The sequence below is a fragment of the Hetaerina americana genome, unplaced genomic scaffold (genome assembly GCF_022747635.1).
Source record: "Hetaerina americana unplaced genomic scaffold, ioHetAmer1.1.p SCAF_5, whole genome shotgun sequence".
NCBI classification, from domain to species: Eukaryota; Metazoa; Arthropoda; class Insecta; order Odonata; family Calopterygidae; genus Hetaerina; species Hetaerina americana.
In genome coordinates, this window is record NW_027287095.1 from 38,493,596 (window position 1) to 38,509,642 (window position 16,047).

Below are 16,047 nucleotides of genomic sequence, written 5' to 3' on the forward strand. Positions count from 1 at the left end.
ATGTGGATTTTATAATATGTACAAATACTATTGCAGTTATTTTATTCAATGGTTACAGTGTCAATAATGCATATCCTTGGTAAGTAGGCTATATTTTTTTCCTTGGGCCTTTAGAAAGCAGGCGACTAAAATTGTTTTCTGCCTTTTTGTGATATGTATGTATTCAATGTCAAAAGATGCAGAGGAGAGAAAATAGCAAACAATAAACAATTTTTATAATATCAGCACACAAACTTATCATGTTTATCAAGCTGTAGTTGCCTAAGGTAAGTGGTGATGCATCTTAACATATTGTGTTATTTTAAGTGGTCCTAGCCAAGTTTTAGATTAGACTTTTGAAAGTAAATATAACTGATTGGCTTACTTGAAATTTTAACGAGAAACTTAAGTTCATTAAAAGTAAATTTGACCAGCACCATAATAAACTACTCAGTCATGGTCTTTATTCAACATTTTGGCTTTCTTATTTGGTTGGCCATTATTGATCGGCTGGAATATCATGGCAGTCCAACTAATCTAGAGTTCAAATTCCTTGAATTATAGGGAATTTGTAAAGGAAATAATAAATTTGAAATAGAAATTATCTTACAATTTCCACCTGCTGGTGGCATTAAATACTTAGGGATCCTCTGGAATCACCCAAGGCAGTGTCCCTGGCCCTCTTACATGTGCTATCTCTCTGTTAACTCCATTGTTGAAGATGTACCCTTGGGTTCTATAAATCTCCTTCACACCATTCAGTCTAAAACAAGCTGTAATACAAAAAAAGAAATTGTATTACAGCTGACTATTTATCATTATAATATATGCACTCCAAATCAATCAGCAGTTGGTGCCCTAAATGGTAACTATATAAGTCTGGTTATTCAACTCTGAAGGTACTTCACTCTTTCCTACTTTGCATCTCAAAGATCCCTGTACCCCTTTTTCTAAAACATAACTCCCTTTCTCCTCAAAAACTTCTTTATTTTATTTTTTTAGTACCATACAAGCTACCACCAGGGGGTGAATACTCTAATTTTGACCTGCTTATGATCCTACTGGGGTCAGACAACGTTTTTCTGATCCCTTATTTATTGATTACGCTGTGACCAACCTTAACTAAGAAAAAGTAGTTACAACTGTTAGTGACCTAGGTATAACAGACCATTGCATGGTGAAAATAAGTATCGATACTAACCAACCAATGGATAGTCCAAATGATAAAACTTACCCAAGGTGGTCTTTCACTCATGGAACTATGCAGCATTTTCTGCTCCTTCTACAGTCCCAAAACTGGAACAATGTCTATGACCTTAAGTCAGTAGACGAAGGTTTCAATTACTTTTATTCAATTTTCAAAAATAATTTCGAATTGTGTTTTCCAGTAACACATCATAAAATATTTCATAGAACAAAATGTAAGCCATGGCTAGCTGATGAGATCCGTTACTACTCAACTATCCTTAAAAAACTTGCTATCTCCAGTAAAAGTTCAAACGATCATGAACAAAGGTTACTCTATAAGGAATTTCAAAATTATTACCATAAACTGATTTCTACCACAAAAAGAACCTATAATGATAATAAGTTACTTAATTCCAATAATAAGTCCAAAACTGCATGGGAAATAATTATTGACTGTAGAGGTAAGAAAAATCCACAACTCCCTCTCCCAAAACTTTGTAACCCTGAAAATAACACTGCCATTAGCTATTCATCTCTAGCTAATAAATTTAACGAATACTACGTATCAGCTCCTTGCCTAACTACTTCTCCAGCCCACTTTCCTCCCTCTTCCACTTCCTACTTCTCTTTTGCAAATGCACCATCGTCAATGTTTGCCAAGCCCTGTTCTGAAACCAATCTAAAAACTATTGTCTCCTCACTCAGAAACAAATCCAGTACTGGCCCAGATGAAATTCCTGGTAAAGTTGTTCATCATTGTTTTGAAGCCATAAAAGCACCCCTTTTATTTTTAATTAATGAATCTCTGATACAAGGGATTTTCCCATCCCAATTAAAAGAATCAAAAGTAGTGCCCATTTATAAAAGCCATGGCTGTGTAAATGATTTGAACAACTACAGACCAATAGCCGTCCAAAATACATTTGCTAAAATATTCGAAAAAGCCATGTATATGCAAATAGCATGTTATCTCAAGAAAAACTTCCTACTTTCAAATTCTCAGCATGGATTTAGATCTGAAAGGTCTACCACAACTGCCACATGCCAGGCAATCGACAGCATACTTAATTCATTAGATGCTAAACACAAAACTCTTGGAATGTTTTTTGACTTGTCAAAGGCTTTTGATAATGTAAACCATAATAGACTACTAATTAAACTCAATAGAATAGGAATTAGAGGAATTCCTTTAAACTGGATGAAGTCCTATATTCATAATCGCACTCAGAAAGTAGTGTTATCAGTTGATAGGTCAAAATGTTCATCCAAAGCATACCAAGTTAACAAAGGTGTTCCACAAGGCTCAACCCTTGGGCCACTCCTCTTTCTGATATACATCAATGACCTACCTAACTGCTTACCAAATAATGATGGAATAATACTAGTGTTGTACGCTGACGACACTAATGTAATAATATCAACACAAACATATCCCAGCCTTGTGGAAAAATCTAAGTCTGTCACACTTGCAATAAACAAGTGGTGTACAGACAACCTTCTAGACTTAAATGTAAATAAAAGTAAAATAGTATACTTTACACGCAATAAGAACGTGTCAGATGATCTGCTGGTAAAAATCAATGACCAATCAATTGAGCATGTGACAGAATGCAAATTTCTAGGTATTTCTCTATGTGCAAATATTTCTTGGGATACTCATGTAAAAGCCCTTCAACACAAGCTCAGTTCAACGTGCTACTTATTAAGACACCTGTATGAAACTACAAGTAAAACTGTACAACTCAATTTGTACTATGGGGAAATTTATTCAAACATAACCTACAGTAAAATATTATGGGGATCAGCTGCTATTTCTCAAACCATCTTTAAAATGCAAAAGAAAGCTATTAAAATCATCACCAGGAAACCTCACAATGCTCCATCAAGGCCTATTTTCCGTGAATTAAATTTGCTACCACTCCCATGCATCTACAGTATGTTTTCAATTCTATATATAAAAAATAACATGGGGTCCTATTCTCTTAACTCTGCCTATCATCATCATTACACCAGAGGCAGGAATGACTTCCATTATGGGAATATAAGAACTAAAGCATTGAAATTAGGACCCAATGAAATGGGCATCAGATTACATAACAAACTACCCAAAAGTATCAAGGATACAAAGGGAACTGCTGCATTCAGGCATAAATTAAAAAGATATCTTCAGCGCAATATGTTTTACTCGGTTGATGAATATCTCAACAATATTCCCAACCAGTAAGTTCATACTTTTAGTTTCTAGCAATGGTCATGGTCTGATTCATGTTAATAATCAATGATTTTTGTGAATTTGATATTGCATGTGCATGTTACAGCCAATGTTCATGGGTTTGTACCAAACATTTATGTAACTATGAGCATCATTTCTTTTATGTATCTTAACTGAGCCTGTGTCTTTGCTCCTCTTTGACGTGCCTTATATCATGTACATACACCACCCACCTGGTATTTTTGTATTGTGATCTCTGGGCAAATAAAAAGTAATAATAATAATGATAATATCATTTGTGGAAACATTCAATATCTACATTGATTTAAAAAAATTAATATGAGAGAGAAGGAATGAGGTGATTGACAAGTAAAAGAGCTCGATTTTTATAACGCTATGATACAATTAGTAGCATATCCAAAATAATAGAGTAGCTAGGCTGGGTATCTCTCATGAATCGAAGGTTTATTTATAGATAAAATCTCTAGTATAGATTTGAAGGACGTTTGTTAAGCAGTGATGTTGAGAATGTATTATTACCCCCATCGTACTATGGTAGGAGAGATCATGTTAATGAATAATAATACTTTATTCATTTTGAATTATGGTACAACCATATTAAAGGTCGTATTTATAAATATTATTTAATATGTAAACATAAGTTCTTAAATGTGATTAAGATGGTCACAAAATAATTCATCAAATGAGTAAAGTGGTTGAGCAAGTTTCCAGGTATATAACCTATTCTTGAAACTCTGGATACAGTCTGATTTCAACTGAGTAGGCTGATAGTTATACAGTCGTATATTCATATTATGAAATGTGTTGTAAGTTGATGACAATCTACAATAAGTGGTATTTAGATTTGATTTACCTCTTGGAGTGTACTTATGGATGTTCGATCTTAATTGGTAAGTTTCTAGATGAACTCTCACATGAATCAGAGCCTTAAAGATATATAAACTAAAAACAGTCATTATTCCATATCTAATAAAGGTTTGCAAGAATCACGTGGTGGTATATTAGCAAGAGTCAATAGCTCTCTTTTGAAGTAGCAAAATTTGTTAAACATGTGGGGAATGACCCCATGACTCAACACCATAATTCAAATGGCATTGAAAGGCTTTGTTAAGTGATAAATCAGACTTCATTAAAATGAGAAAGTTGAGCTTTCTTAACATACAAACAACTTTACTGTTTATAACAGATCTGACTGATGTGGGTCTCCAAGTTAAGTTTTGTATCAATAAAAATTCCTCGTATTTTAGCAATAGAGAGTTGGAATTTAGAGAGATCAAGTGTAGGGCATATAGGCATAAGATTTCATAAACGATATGGGATCAGAATGTCTGACCGCGGTAGGGTCATATATGGGTTAAAATTAGTCTGGTGTGTATTCACCCCCTGCTACACACCCCCGCGGTGGCTTGCATGGTGCTAAAATAAATAAATAACACAAATGTGAGGGATTAGGTAAGTGGTGGGGACATTCGAAGATAATGAGAACTTTCAAGTACTTCACGGCGTGCAATTCGAAGTGTTGGGTGGGCGCAACTTTTACTGCCGTCCACAGAGGTCACGACATGGGAATGTATTCCTTGTTTCCACACCATGAATCATAATTATTGAACATGTAATTATTCCTCATTTATTCCACGGAGGATGATAGCATGTCTGCATATGGCAGATTTGGTGGTCAATTTAGGCGGGGTACAATGAAAACAGTACCTGCGGTTCCGGCTTTTCAAATGTTTCAGAGAGTTATGGACTGTGGCGCCTAGTCGATGTAATGTTGTTACAATTTGTAATGGTGCTCAAACATAAAAGGGATTGGCGGCTCTTGAAGTTTACCGTTAAAGGTTTGTAAGGTTTTTTTTCGGTCATAATTCAAATCCAGCTCTCTTTCAAAGTAAGTTTTCTTCCAAATAATGTGTGACAAAGATGCTAAAATATGACACGATACCGTTTGAATGTTCATATGAGTTGCCATGCTTCCGTCGATGTAATGTTGTTATTGGTTCTCATGACATTTGAACTACATGTCAGCGTTCCACGTCTACTTTTCTTTTAGTGTCACCGTGTGTGCGAAGAAATTTTGTGGCAGTAGTGTCTTAAAAAGGGTTTACTTAAGGACAATTCTCCAATTTACTGGCTGCTTGTGCAATTGCCTGAAATTTTCAGTTGCTATTCCCATATGATTTAATATTTAGGATTGTCATTGTTGTGATACAAGGCTTTGTATCTTATTGAAAGTATATTTTCCTGATATGCGTTTAAATATTCGTGTTTTCGTATTTTCTCTTGATGTAGAACATCCGCTGGATAATGCTGTGTCCAATTCGTTTAGAGATTTTTATCTGAAATAGAATGGTGAATGCCGTGCAGTAATTAAAAGGAGTACTAGTGTAATTCTCACTTAAAGGGGCCGTTATAGGCTAATAAACAAATTTGTCTTCGTTACTGTATATTAGAATAAATAACATTTCATTTGCAAAGCGTGCTGATGGGGAAAATTTAAAGGCTAAATCTTGTGTTCATAGTTATTGGTTTTTAATATTGGCATTAAGTTTATTTAGTGTGTACTCGGGCAAATTTTGTTTCGTCAATTCTCTTTAAAGGGTATTTATGCTAGTGGATGTACAGTCAGTGTTATTTATTTTATTCATTTTTTAAAGTGATATAAATGATTAGGACCGGAGAAATAAACCTCCAGCTCTTATATGTGGTTGCTTTCAATCAACGCTCTGTTATTCTCTCCGTTCTCTAAAGCAATTCTATTGGGCCACTTCTATTTCAGACATTGTCCAGAAATAGTTTATTATTACACTCTGTATTGATAACAATTTATCTTAATATAACCGAATCGTAAGTAATATGGTGTTCTATATTAAAGACAGTACTTTATGTTAATGTAGTGGAATTTACCAGATTATCAAAAGTACAAATTCAAGTTTCACATGTACCCCTTTAAATGGTCAACATGAGGAGTGTAAGTTTACTTGTACCTGCGTATATAAGTACACGCATTCATATTAGATTCACATAATTAGAAGTTACCCACAACTCTAAATATTTAAAACTAAAGCTTTAATATTGTTTCTCTTTACAGTGTAAATAGCATTGGAGTGTATTCGCCCTTGGTTGTTGCAACAATGTAAGCTGTGTAATTGTGTGTTGAAAATACAGAATGGTTTTTCGACAGAAAAAAGGTAAGGGTCAGGCAAACAACGATGGAAAGAAGAAACTTAAGAGAAATTTTAATGAATTGCCTCGGGAAGTTTCTCCTTCCCCTTTGAACAGAAGGACACAATCGGCGGAATGTAAAGTGACAAAAAGTAACCCTGGGAAGCCTGTAAGTGCAGGACCTCTCCCTGCTGGCGATGTCGCTGAAAATATTGAACGTGGGGAAAGGCGTCAACCCCTGCGGAAGTGTCGATTATCATTAGACATAGGCATACCAGTGACCCCACCCCCCACCAAACACAAGAAAAATGTTAATAAAAACAGCTACAAAAATGTAGGAGGTGTTGGGTTAAAAATTGACCAAAATGAGGGCATTAGTGATTCCCCAAGCTTCGGTGATGATCCCATTGTATCTCAATTGGTTGACTCTAATGAAAAAGACTGCCATGCTAGAGAGTACCTTTTGGGTGTTGAAGTAAACAAAAATTCCATAGAATCTTCACAAGTCACTCATAATATGTCTAAAGAAAAGTTCACCAACCCTGATGAGGATATCCTTAACGAGTCTGGTAAGAATGTTTCTCCTATAAAGAAAAAGGTAGAGAAGGAGGTGCCGTATAATTCTAGTACCGTGGTGTTACATAGCCATGGAAGTGTTCCTAAGAGAATGTATGACGAGCTTAATCTACGTAAGCTGAGAGTTGTTGTTACCAGGACAGAATTTCCTTTAATTATTCCTGAAAAGAAAGAAAAAATGAGACATTGTGGAAATGAAAATGCATCTTGTGTAGCACAGAAAGCAAAATCTAGAGTAGCAAGGGTTAGCTCTCCAAACAGTAATTCTTCTGTTGAAGACTCGGTTTCATCTGAATGTGCTCCACTGAGTGATGAGGAGAAAGACAACATCATTTCAAAAGGGAACATTTATGGGAAAGACATTTTTCCTGTAGTCACTTTAAACAGACTAAAAGAATTGGTTCCAATTCCAAAAAAGAATGGAAAGGCAGTGAAGAGAATTATTAGGAGGGTATCTGAATCCTCCAATGAATCAGAAAGTTCCTCAAAGAGTTTTGGAGAGACTTCAGATGTGGAAAGATCATATTTTCATCCAGAGAAAAATGATGTAAAAAGCAAGTGTATAGTAGCAAAAAATACTGGGCACAGAAGAAAAGTAGTTTCTGCATGCCAAAGAAATAAAAATCTTGTAAAAAAAATCTGTCACAATGAAAGTATTGGCCATGGTAGAAACAAAGTTAAAAATAAGAGTACTGGTTTGGTTGATGTTAGTAGAGATACAGTCTCTACTGAAAGGATATGTGACTCTGTTAGAATTCATTCCTCAGATGGAAATCCTGTGTTATCTTCAGATGGTTGCAAGTCAGCTGCTGAACAAATTATTGGCCATTCCAATGGAAATTCAACTGTAAGCTCATCTACATCTGATAGATATTTAGGTCCTTTCTCAGGTGCTGGTAACCGTGAATGTCAAGTTAAAAGACCTGAGAAAAGAGCTAAATATAGAATAATGAGCAATGGTGACTCTGATGCTGGTGAACAAATGTTTAATAGTTTGAATAGAAATTCAACTGTTAGCTCAGTTACATCGAGTAGAATTGAGGAAAATTTCTCAGGTCCTGATGATTGTGAAGATACCATTAAGAGACCAGGGAAAAGGGCTAAATATAGAATAATGAGTGATGGTGATTCTGATGAAAATTCCGATTTATCATCAAATGTCACAGGTAGCTCTGAAATGGCAATGGAAAACACCATTGTTACCTTAGAAAAAAGCAACAATATGCGTCTGTGCAATTCAGTTGGCAGAAATTATGGTTTTTCAATAACCACCGGAGGTATATGCACATCCACTTTACCCACTACTTCAAGTAACTCAACTCAAACTACTTTTGACTTAATGAATTCTGAAGTGAATTTGAAAGGTAGGAGTAATCCAGAGAAAAAGAATATAGGAGTTCAAAAGGATAGGGAGGTGAAATGTCAAATGACTCAAACAAAGTTCATTACTGAGTTTTTATTGCCAGAAGCAATGGCAGAAAAATGCCAAGCTCTTGATGTTGGACTAATTAATAATGCAGCGAGTCTCCCAAATTTAATGCTGGCTTTACTGGATCAGCTAAAGAGTGCAAAGAACTCAACCACTAACTCAATGAATCAAGCGTGGAAAGCTAGAATTCCAAGTGGATCAGTGAAGGAAGCATCATCTAAAGGTAAGTACTCATTAAAAACTGATAGATCAGACCAGTCAATGCATGGCTGTGAAGACCATAGGGCAAATATCACTGACCAGATTTTATCAAACGACAGTGAAATTCGTTTAGGGTTAAATAATCCACAACATATCAGTGAAATGCCTGAAGTTACTTCTGAAAGTGGTGGTAAGGAATTGATAGTACAAGAGAAAATAATTGATCTCCCATGCTCAAGTAAGTCGAATGATAAGTTTTCAAGTTTCTTCAAAACATTGGATATCTTACCGAAGAGTTCATCCAATAAGGTTTCAAAAGGTGAGAGGGAGAGAAAACTTTCAAAAGTGTGCCCAGAGTCAAAGCAGGAGGATTCAATAGTCAGTCAGATGCATGGTCAGTTGAGTTTGAGGGAGAGTGGCTGTAATAAACTTGCCCGGAAATCCATATCTGCTTCTAAAAGAAGAAAATCAAGTAGTGGTAAAAGCAGTAGTAGTAGCAAAGTAGAAAAAAAGCATTCTGGACCTTTAATTGCCTCAAGCAGAAGTACAGATTTAATTCCCCAAACTGATGAGTGTGGGTCAGAAGAGCATAAGAAAAGTTCTGTAATGTCATTCAAAGCAGTTGGTGAATCCATATCATTCACGAGTGTTCCTGCAAAGGATTCAAAAGAAAAAGATAAATTGAACTGGAAAAAAGATACTGAAATGGGTATGGAAAATGGTGTTAGTAACTCAGAGACTGATAGTGATTTAAGTGTTGCTTGGCAGTCCATTTCTAAAAAGGTGACCAAAGTAATTAGGAAAAGTAAATTATCAGGAAAAATTAATAGGTCTCCTAAAAATGAAACCAGTGGAAATATGGCCAATGTTAAATCAATAGAGGTACAGAGGGTGAGCAAATCAAATTTGAGTGTTATGGAATCTGATAATAGTGAGACAAGATGTATTTTTAGGACTGACTCAATGGAGACCAACACTCTGGATGGTGCTGCAGAATTGAATCCCATTCACCCTGAAATTAATTCGTTTACTTGCAAGGAAAGAATAAATTTGACAAAGCAGAAGAGTAGTAGGTTACCTGAGATGACGGAAATTGCATCAACTAGTGATTCAAGTCAAGACAAGGCATTTGGGAATGAGCTTGAGCAAGATATCCAGCACCTCTCTGAAGTGAACTGCAATACTGGGGATGAAAGTGATTTTTCATTGACAGTCTGTGCTGATGAAGACGTTGTCAAGGTAGAGGGTGGAGATTCCCATAGTGATGATGATGCTGACTGTGATGTCATCTCAATTTATGGAGAGAGGTAATAATTATTCTAATAATGTTTTATTATTATTTTGTTCCATAAATTCCAGCTTTTGTGTATACGATTGTTTCTGGCTCAACTTTGTGGAAGTTCATGTTCATTAAATGAAGAACACAATGTATATTTCCTCTGTTCTTTATTTACGTACAACTAGTTTCAATGCTTAGGCGTCATCAGTACCTGGACTAAGCGTTGAAACTAGTTGTACGTAAATAAAGAACAGTGGAAATATACTTTGTGTTTTGCCTTTTGGGGTTAAAGTGGACTTAATAAGTTCAACTGCCTTGGGATTTGAAAAATCTTTTGAGTTGAAGCAAATGTACCTCTGGGCATATCATTAGAGTTCATAATGTGAAAATGAGATAGCCTATAGATATTTTATGCGTTATTGCATGAAACCTCTCAGTGAAGTACAGCAAACATTGTTATTGCTTGATATTAAATGCGAGTATAAAGTATTTAGCTATAAAAATATTCATGGTAGGTAAGATATCAAGTTAACTGCAATAATTGACAAATCACAAAATGGGCTCCTGCAGTGGTGGCAACTAAAAGTGTAATAAAGCAAGTTTATATTAAATTCTGGAAGTATAAATGTGAAGGAAAATCATGATATATTGATTTATACCTAAGTCACACTTGCTGAATGTTAAGCTTTTAAGTAGTCTGTCATCATTTCTTATTTCCCACTTTCCAACTTCTGTGTTTATACTGTTATTGTTAAAAATGTTTAAATTTACCAATGGTCTCAGAATATAGCTACAAAATTCTGTATGAATGCTGAAATTGCTGGAGGTGCAATGCTGCATGAAAAACTAAATTTCTTCCTCCCAACTAAATTAAAGGGCTTGGAACTTGAATATTATTGTTCCTACCACCGGCCATCCCATCGGAGCATTGGATCTTCTCATTCTAGTCTGAAGATCAGCCTTATTTTTCCCTGGCCAAAATGCAATCCTTCAAACTATTCTCAAATTATTTATTTATCCTTATCTGTTGTTAACAGTGTGCTTGGAGGACTTCCAAACCCCTCCACATTATTTTTCTTCATATCATTCTCCACTGCCCTTACTACTGAAATTTTATTGTTAATGCTCCAGGATTGTAGTATTCGTTTTTCCTTTTCGATGCCCATCTTCTGCGGTTGAAACTCAAATCAAGAGCTCTTTTAAGTTCTCAACATATTGCATTTTTTGAACAGCAGCTGCAGGTTTTAGAAACCCTTAGCACTTACAGAAAAGTAAGGGCGTGGAAAGTTCTGCTTTTGTTCTCTGCTGGGAATAAATACTGCTAATGGGAGAAGAGGGAGTAACTCAAAGAGGATCCTAGCATTTTCTAAGACTAATGATGAAAACTCCTCCATAGAAGAATGTTACTACTAAGACTAAGAAAGCTACTAATATTTTTAAAATTTTCAAGCTCAAATGTAAGTTCACTTCCAGCTAGACATGGTTTTCAATCGAGGGGCAAAATTGTTTTCCATTTTGAGAGTAATTCGAATTACAATCTTTGAAATACAGAACATTTTTAACTTTGAAACTGTTAAATATGACGCCGTAATTCAAATTCCTTTTGAGTTACTTATTTGTCTTATAGAAGTTGCTATCAGAGTTTTTCTGTAAAATCCTCATCAAATGCCTCCCCTTGATTATAGGAGCCTCATGTTAATGGGATTTAATGTATCAGTTCGCAGCTAAATGGTAAAATGTGATAATATTTCAAAGAATTTTGTGAAGGTGTTAAATTCAGTGTGCTGGACTAGTGACTGGAGTCCCTGGATTTGATTCCAGACGATGCCTCTGGAAACCCTCAGCTTCACCCATGCTGTGTGATTTTTTGGGCACCAGGTCTTTGATGGTAAGGAAACAAACTATGCAAATTTCACTTGAATAGAGATTTATTTACTCGTGAATAAATCTCTATTCAAGTGAAATTTGCATAGTTTGTTTCCTTTCCATCATGGATAAATTTCACAGGGTTAACCCTAATACCGTTCGGTTTGTTACCAGGTCTTTGTTGAAAAGCACAGGGAAAACTGACGACCTGATTCTGACGTGTAAATTTCATGCTCTGTATAAGCCTTACAAGGGGAGGTTGTGAGCTTCAGGGGACCAATTGCATTCATATTTGCAATCAATAATGCGTAGAATATAAATAAGAGTCTGCGACCATATTCAAAAAAATGTAATAATAGGTCATACATTCCACAACTGAAAAAATGAAACTGCTATGTCTCAATTCAACCCATTCCAAAAGGATTGATGTTGAACTAAACTCAGACCCTTTAACCACTGCACCAAGTATTTCTTGTAATGGGAATGTATTTTCAAATGTTAACATTCAATACTATGATTTTCTTCAATTTTTAGATACTATATTCTGTGAAACTTACAGGTCTCTTGTCCTTAAACTTAGAAATTCTATTTATTGTTCAAGCACTATTAACCCTGATAAACTCGATGGTTTCAGGCTTCACTTTGTGGAAATCCATTCTAATAAATCAAAAGAGAGATGGTACTTTTTTCCACACTTTATTTTACAAGTCGACCGGTTTCGTCGCATAGGCGACATCATCAGGGCGACCTGATGATGTCGCCTATGCGACGAAACCGGTCGACTTGTAAAATAAAGTGTGGAAAAAAGTACCATCTCTCTTTTGATTTATTACTATTAACCCTGCTAATGAGATGAACTCTGTGCTCACCTATTAAGCAAACCTTGAATTTGATTTCTCATTTGGAGACTCATATTTATGGAAATGTCATATTTATCTTTACTTCCATAAAATATTTTCTATGAATGGTTTCCTGCACGGGAAAATTACTCCTGAGAAGATTGACTGGGATTTAGAAAGGGGATTGGTTAGCCAGATTTCAAAGCTGTAATGAGGTCCAAGGCAGAAAGAAATCATATATTACTAGTAGTACTGGTACTATACTATTATGATAGTACTTGTATTTTCGGGTACCATAAATAAGCACTGAATAAATGAAAACAGTAATAGGAACATGATAATTATCAAGAAATGACCTGGCAGGATGTGAAGAAGTTAGTATGAAAATCATTTGCTTTTACCAGGATTTGAACCTGGGCCCCTTCATGTCTGCGGGAGGGATTTGTATCCTGTTCAAGACTCATGATTTTGACGCTTTGAAATTGTTGCATTGTAATATGCATCTAGAAAAGTTACTGATGTGGCATCTTTTGCAGTTTCTGTGAATTTGCAAAAAAAAGGGAAAAATGTGTTTGTAGCTGGCTCTAACCCTGGGGATTGTAGTGAAATGTGCACAACTGTGAATGCCTGTGATATGGTATTTTATCATAGCATCGTGTTCCTTCAGAGCTGCCAAAATTTTGTAGTGTAAGGGGATACCTCAGTAGCTTAACTGACTAAAGCGCTCGGCTGGACATCGAGGAATCCGGGTTTGAATCCTGGTCAAGGCAAATGATTTCCACCATTTTCAAATTGTTTCTTTATATTCTGATTAATAATTAAACAATTACTCAATTTATAAAACATATGTTCTTTAGGCATTAATGATTTCAGCACCTTAAACAATGCATTTGTTTTCATGGTTCATAACATTTCACATGCTTTTTTCCAGTGATGATTCTATTATTTTGTTTTTTTTTTAATTTTGCAGTGAATATGCTGTGATGCTAAATGGCATGTCCTTCCAACAAGGAAGGTCTGATGAAATGGATTTTGAAGAACCATCATCTTGCAAATCTCTTATGGAAAAAGAACTTGATGAAAGAGATTGTGATAACACCAGTATTCCTAGTCCAAGTATTGTGGATGAAGATATGGATGCAAATGCCAGTGGCCTGCCATACTCTTGCGAGACTGCCACTTTGTCAAAGGCAAATGAAGTAACGCTGGGGGATTCAGTTCCTGTAAATAATATTAGTTCATCACCTGAGAAAGAGCATTCCAAGGTGGACAATAACAGTGAGCATTCGAAGGTGGACAATACCAGTGAGCATTCGAAGGTGGACAATAACAGCTCAACACATCCAGAAACATCTGTGCCGAATTCTATTCTTGGAGATAGTATATTAACCTGTGCCAACTTTCCAGCTCTAAATTCTCCTTGCAAAGATCAAGAAACCTATTTTGTAAGTAGAAGATATTTATTATCCTCTAATCATGATACAATCTCAGCTGTAGACCAAGTGAAGAATTGATTGATATCATATCACTTCAAATTCTGCCCCTGTCTGAACATAGTCCCATCTCCCCCCATATATTTTCTCAATTTTGCTTGTAGTCCCATCTTTTAAAAGGTTAGAAACTCTGAAAGAAATCTTTATTGACTTAAAAATAATGCATGATATCTATGTTCAAATGTTCAGAAAAGGAACTGAGACTTCATATTATAAAAGTATAAATTAGGTTTAATAGAAGAGGATAATATTTATTTCATATTTATGAGCCATTCATCTGCTTTGAGGGTGATGATATTAGGGTTGAGCATTAAAGAATCTGCAAGAACGCGACCACTGCCCTAGTGGAAGACCCAAGAAGACTAAGTTTCTGTAGGTGGTCAAATTTATTTTGCCTGACTGATACTAAAGGCCAGTATTTATTTTGTCTCTTGGAATGTGCATGGCATGGTCACATTGTAGTTCTCTCACTATGATCATGACCTTGTAATTCTTCTGGCAAGGGGTCATACCTTTCATTATTCATTGCTGAATAAGAGAAAAGGGTGGCCATCAAGCTTTGTACAAGGTCATTGTAGTGGTCCTATTCCCCTACACAATACCTTCAGGAAAGAGCCATGGGAAACCCTAGTAAAAATGTGGTTTTCTCAAAGGGGCTTCAAGGGAACTTGACAAGGTAAAATTTTCATTTATTCTTCTTCTGGGCTCTCCTCCAACTGCTATCTCAAAAAGGTATCAATTTTGCCTCCACCCTCCAAGAGCTGAACTTCAACTGAACAGCATGGTGGGCATGGCTTGTTGCTTCTTGTATCTACCTATTCCATAGACTGAGCAAAAGCAAAGGATTCACAGGAAGCTTTAACAAAATTCATAATAGTTTAAGGATAATTCAGGATTACTTAATGTTTAGGTGCTGCATCTTTCTGTGTTATATCTAATATTATTTCAAGCTGACAAAAATAAATATACCATATGTGAGGATATAAGTTTTTTGGGATAAAATGATAAATGCAGTATTGCCTTAACAATGAATAAAAACTACTTCATAATGCGTAAAAATTTAATGGCCTCAATACCTTGGGAAAAATAATTAAATGATACGTTTGTGAGTCATGGAATGGGATAATGGTTTTGAATTTTTTTGTAGACATAGTTCATATTGGCTGTACCCAAAAGCATGCAAAGTCATCTGCTTTCCATCCAGGTCTGGTCGTAGCCCTAAATTATGCAGTATTACAAATTTAGTGGGTTCATAATAATGAGGTTTTTCTTTATCTGAAGTGCATATTTGCCTTATTGGGCAGTTTTTTCTCTTATATAACATACTAAGTATCTATGACGGAGTCCAGAGGGTTTTGAGCCATTTTCATTAAAGAACTGAGAGAGATCAGTATATCTAAGCTGTGTGGTCAGCTAAACTACCGTATGCACCCTCCTGATCCCTACACTAACATTGCACTTAGTGAGCCATGTTTACGTATTTATATGCAATGGAATGCCAAGAGTTACTCATTTTTGTTAATGCCTAAGAAGTGATTATGGTAAAATTCTCGGTTTTATGATGCTTGTATGTAGCACTATTACCTGTGCTGACAACTCTGGCTAATTATTAATGCAGGTATTTATTGTTCAGGACTTGAAGAAAAATACTTGGAGCCTCACCCCAGTTACTCAGACAGACTACAGGCTGCTGGCACCACCGAATATAAGAGCTTTTCAAGGTATGCTTTGGTAGTGGCATGCATTTAAGCGCACTTTAAATCATTGACAGCAAAAATCTAAACAAAACCAGTCCTTGTTTT

The 16,047-nt window shown here is 35.6% G+C and overlaps 1 protein-coding gene across 2 annotated transcripts in view; it reads left to right on the top strand.

Annotated features, from left to right (window-relative positions):
• The first annotated feature begins 5,173 nt into the window (after positions 1–5,173).
• The window catches only part of LOC139693987 (uncharacterized), a 36,474-nt gene continuing 25,600 nt past the window's right edge, over positions 5,174–16,047 (top strand). For both annotated transcript variants that reach the window (XM_071592366.1, XM_071592367.1), the window contains exons 1-4: positions 5,174–5,238; positions 6,489–10,075; positions 13,723–14,197; positions 15,879–15,966. In XM_071592366.1, the coding sequence (XP_071448467.1) occupies positions 6,567–10,075; positions 13,723–14,197; positions 15,879–15,966 (4,072 nt within the window). In that variant the 5' untranslated portion in view covers positions 5,174–5,238; positions 6,489–6,566. The remainder of the gene's footprint in view (positions 5,239–6,488; positions 10,076–13,722; positions 14,198–15,878; positions 15,967–16,047) is intronic.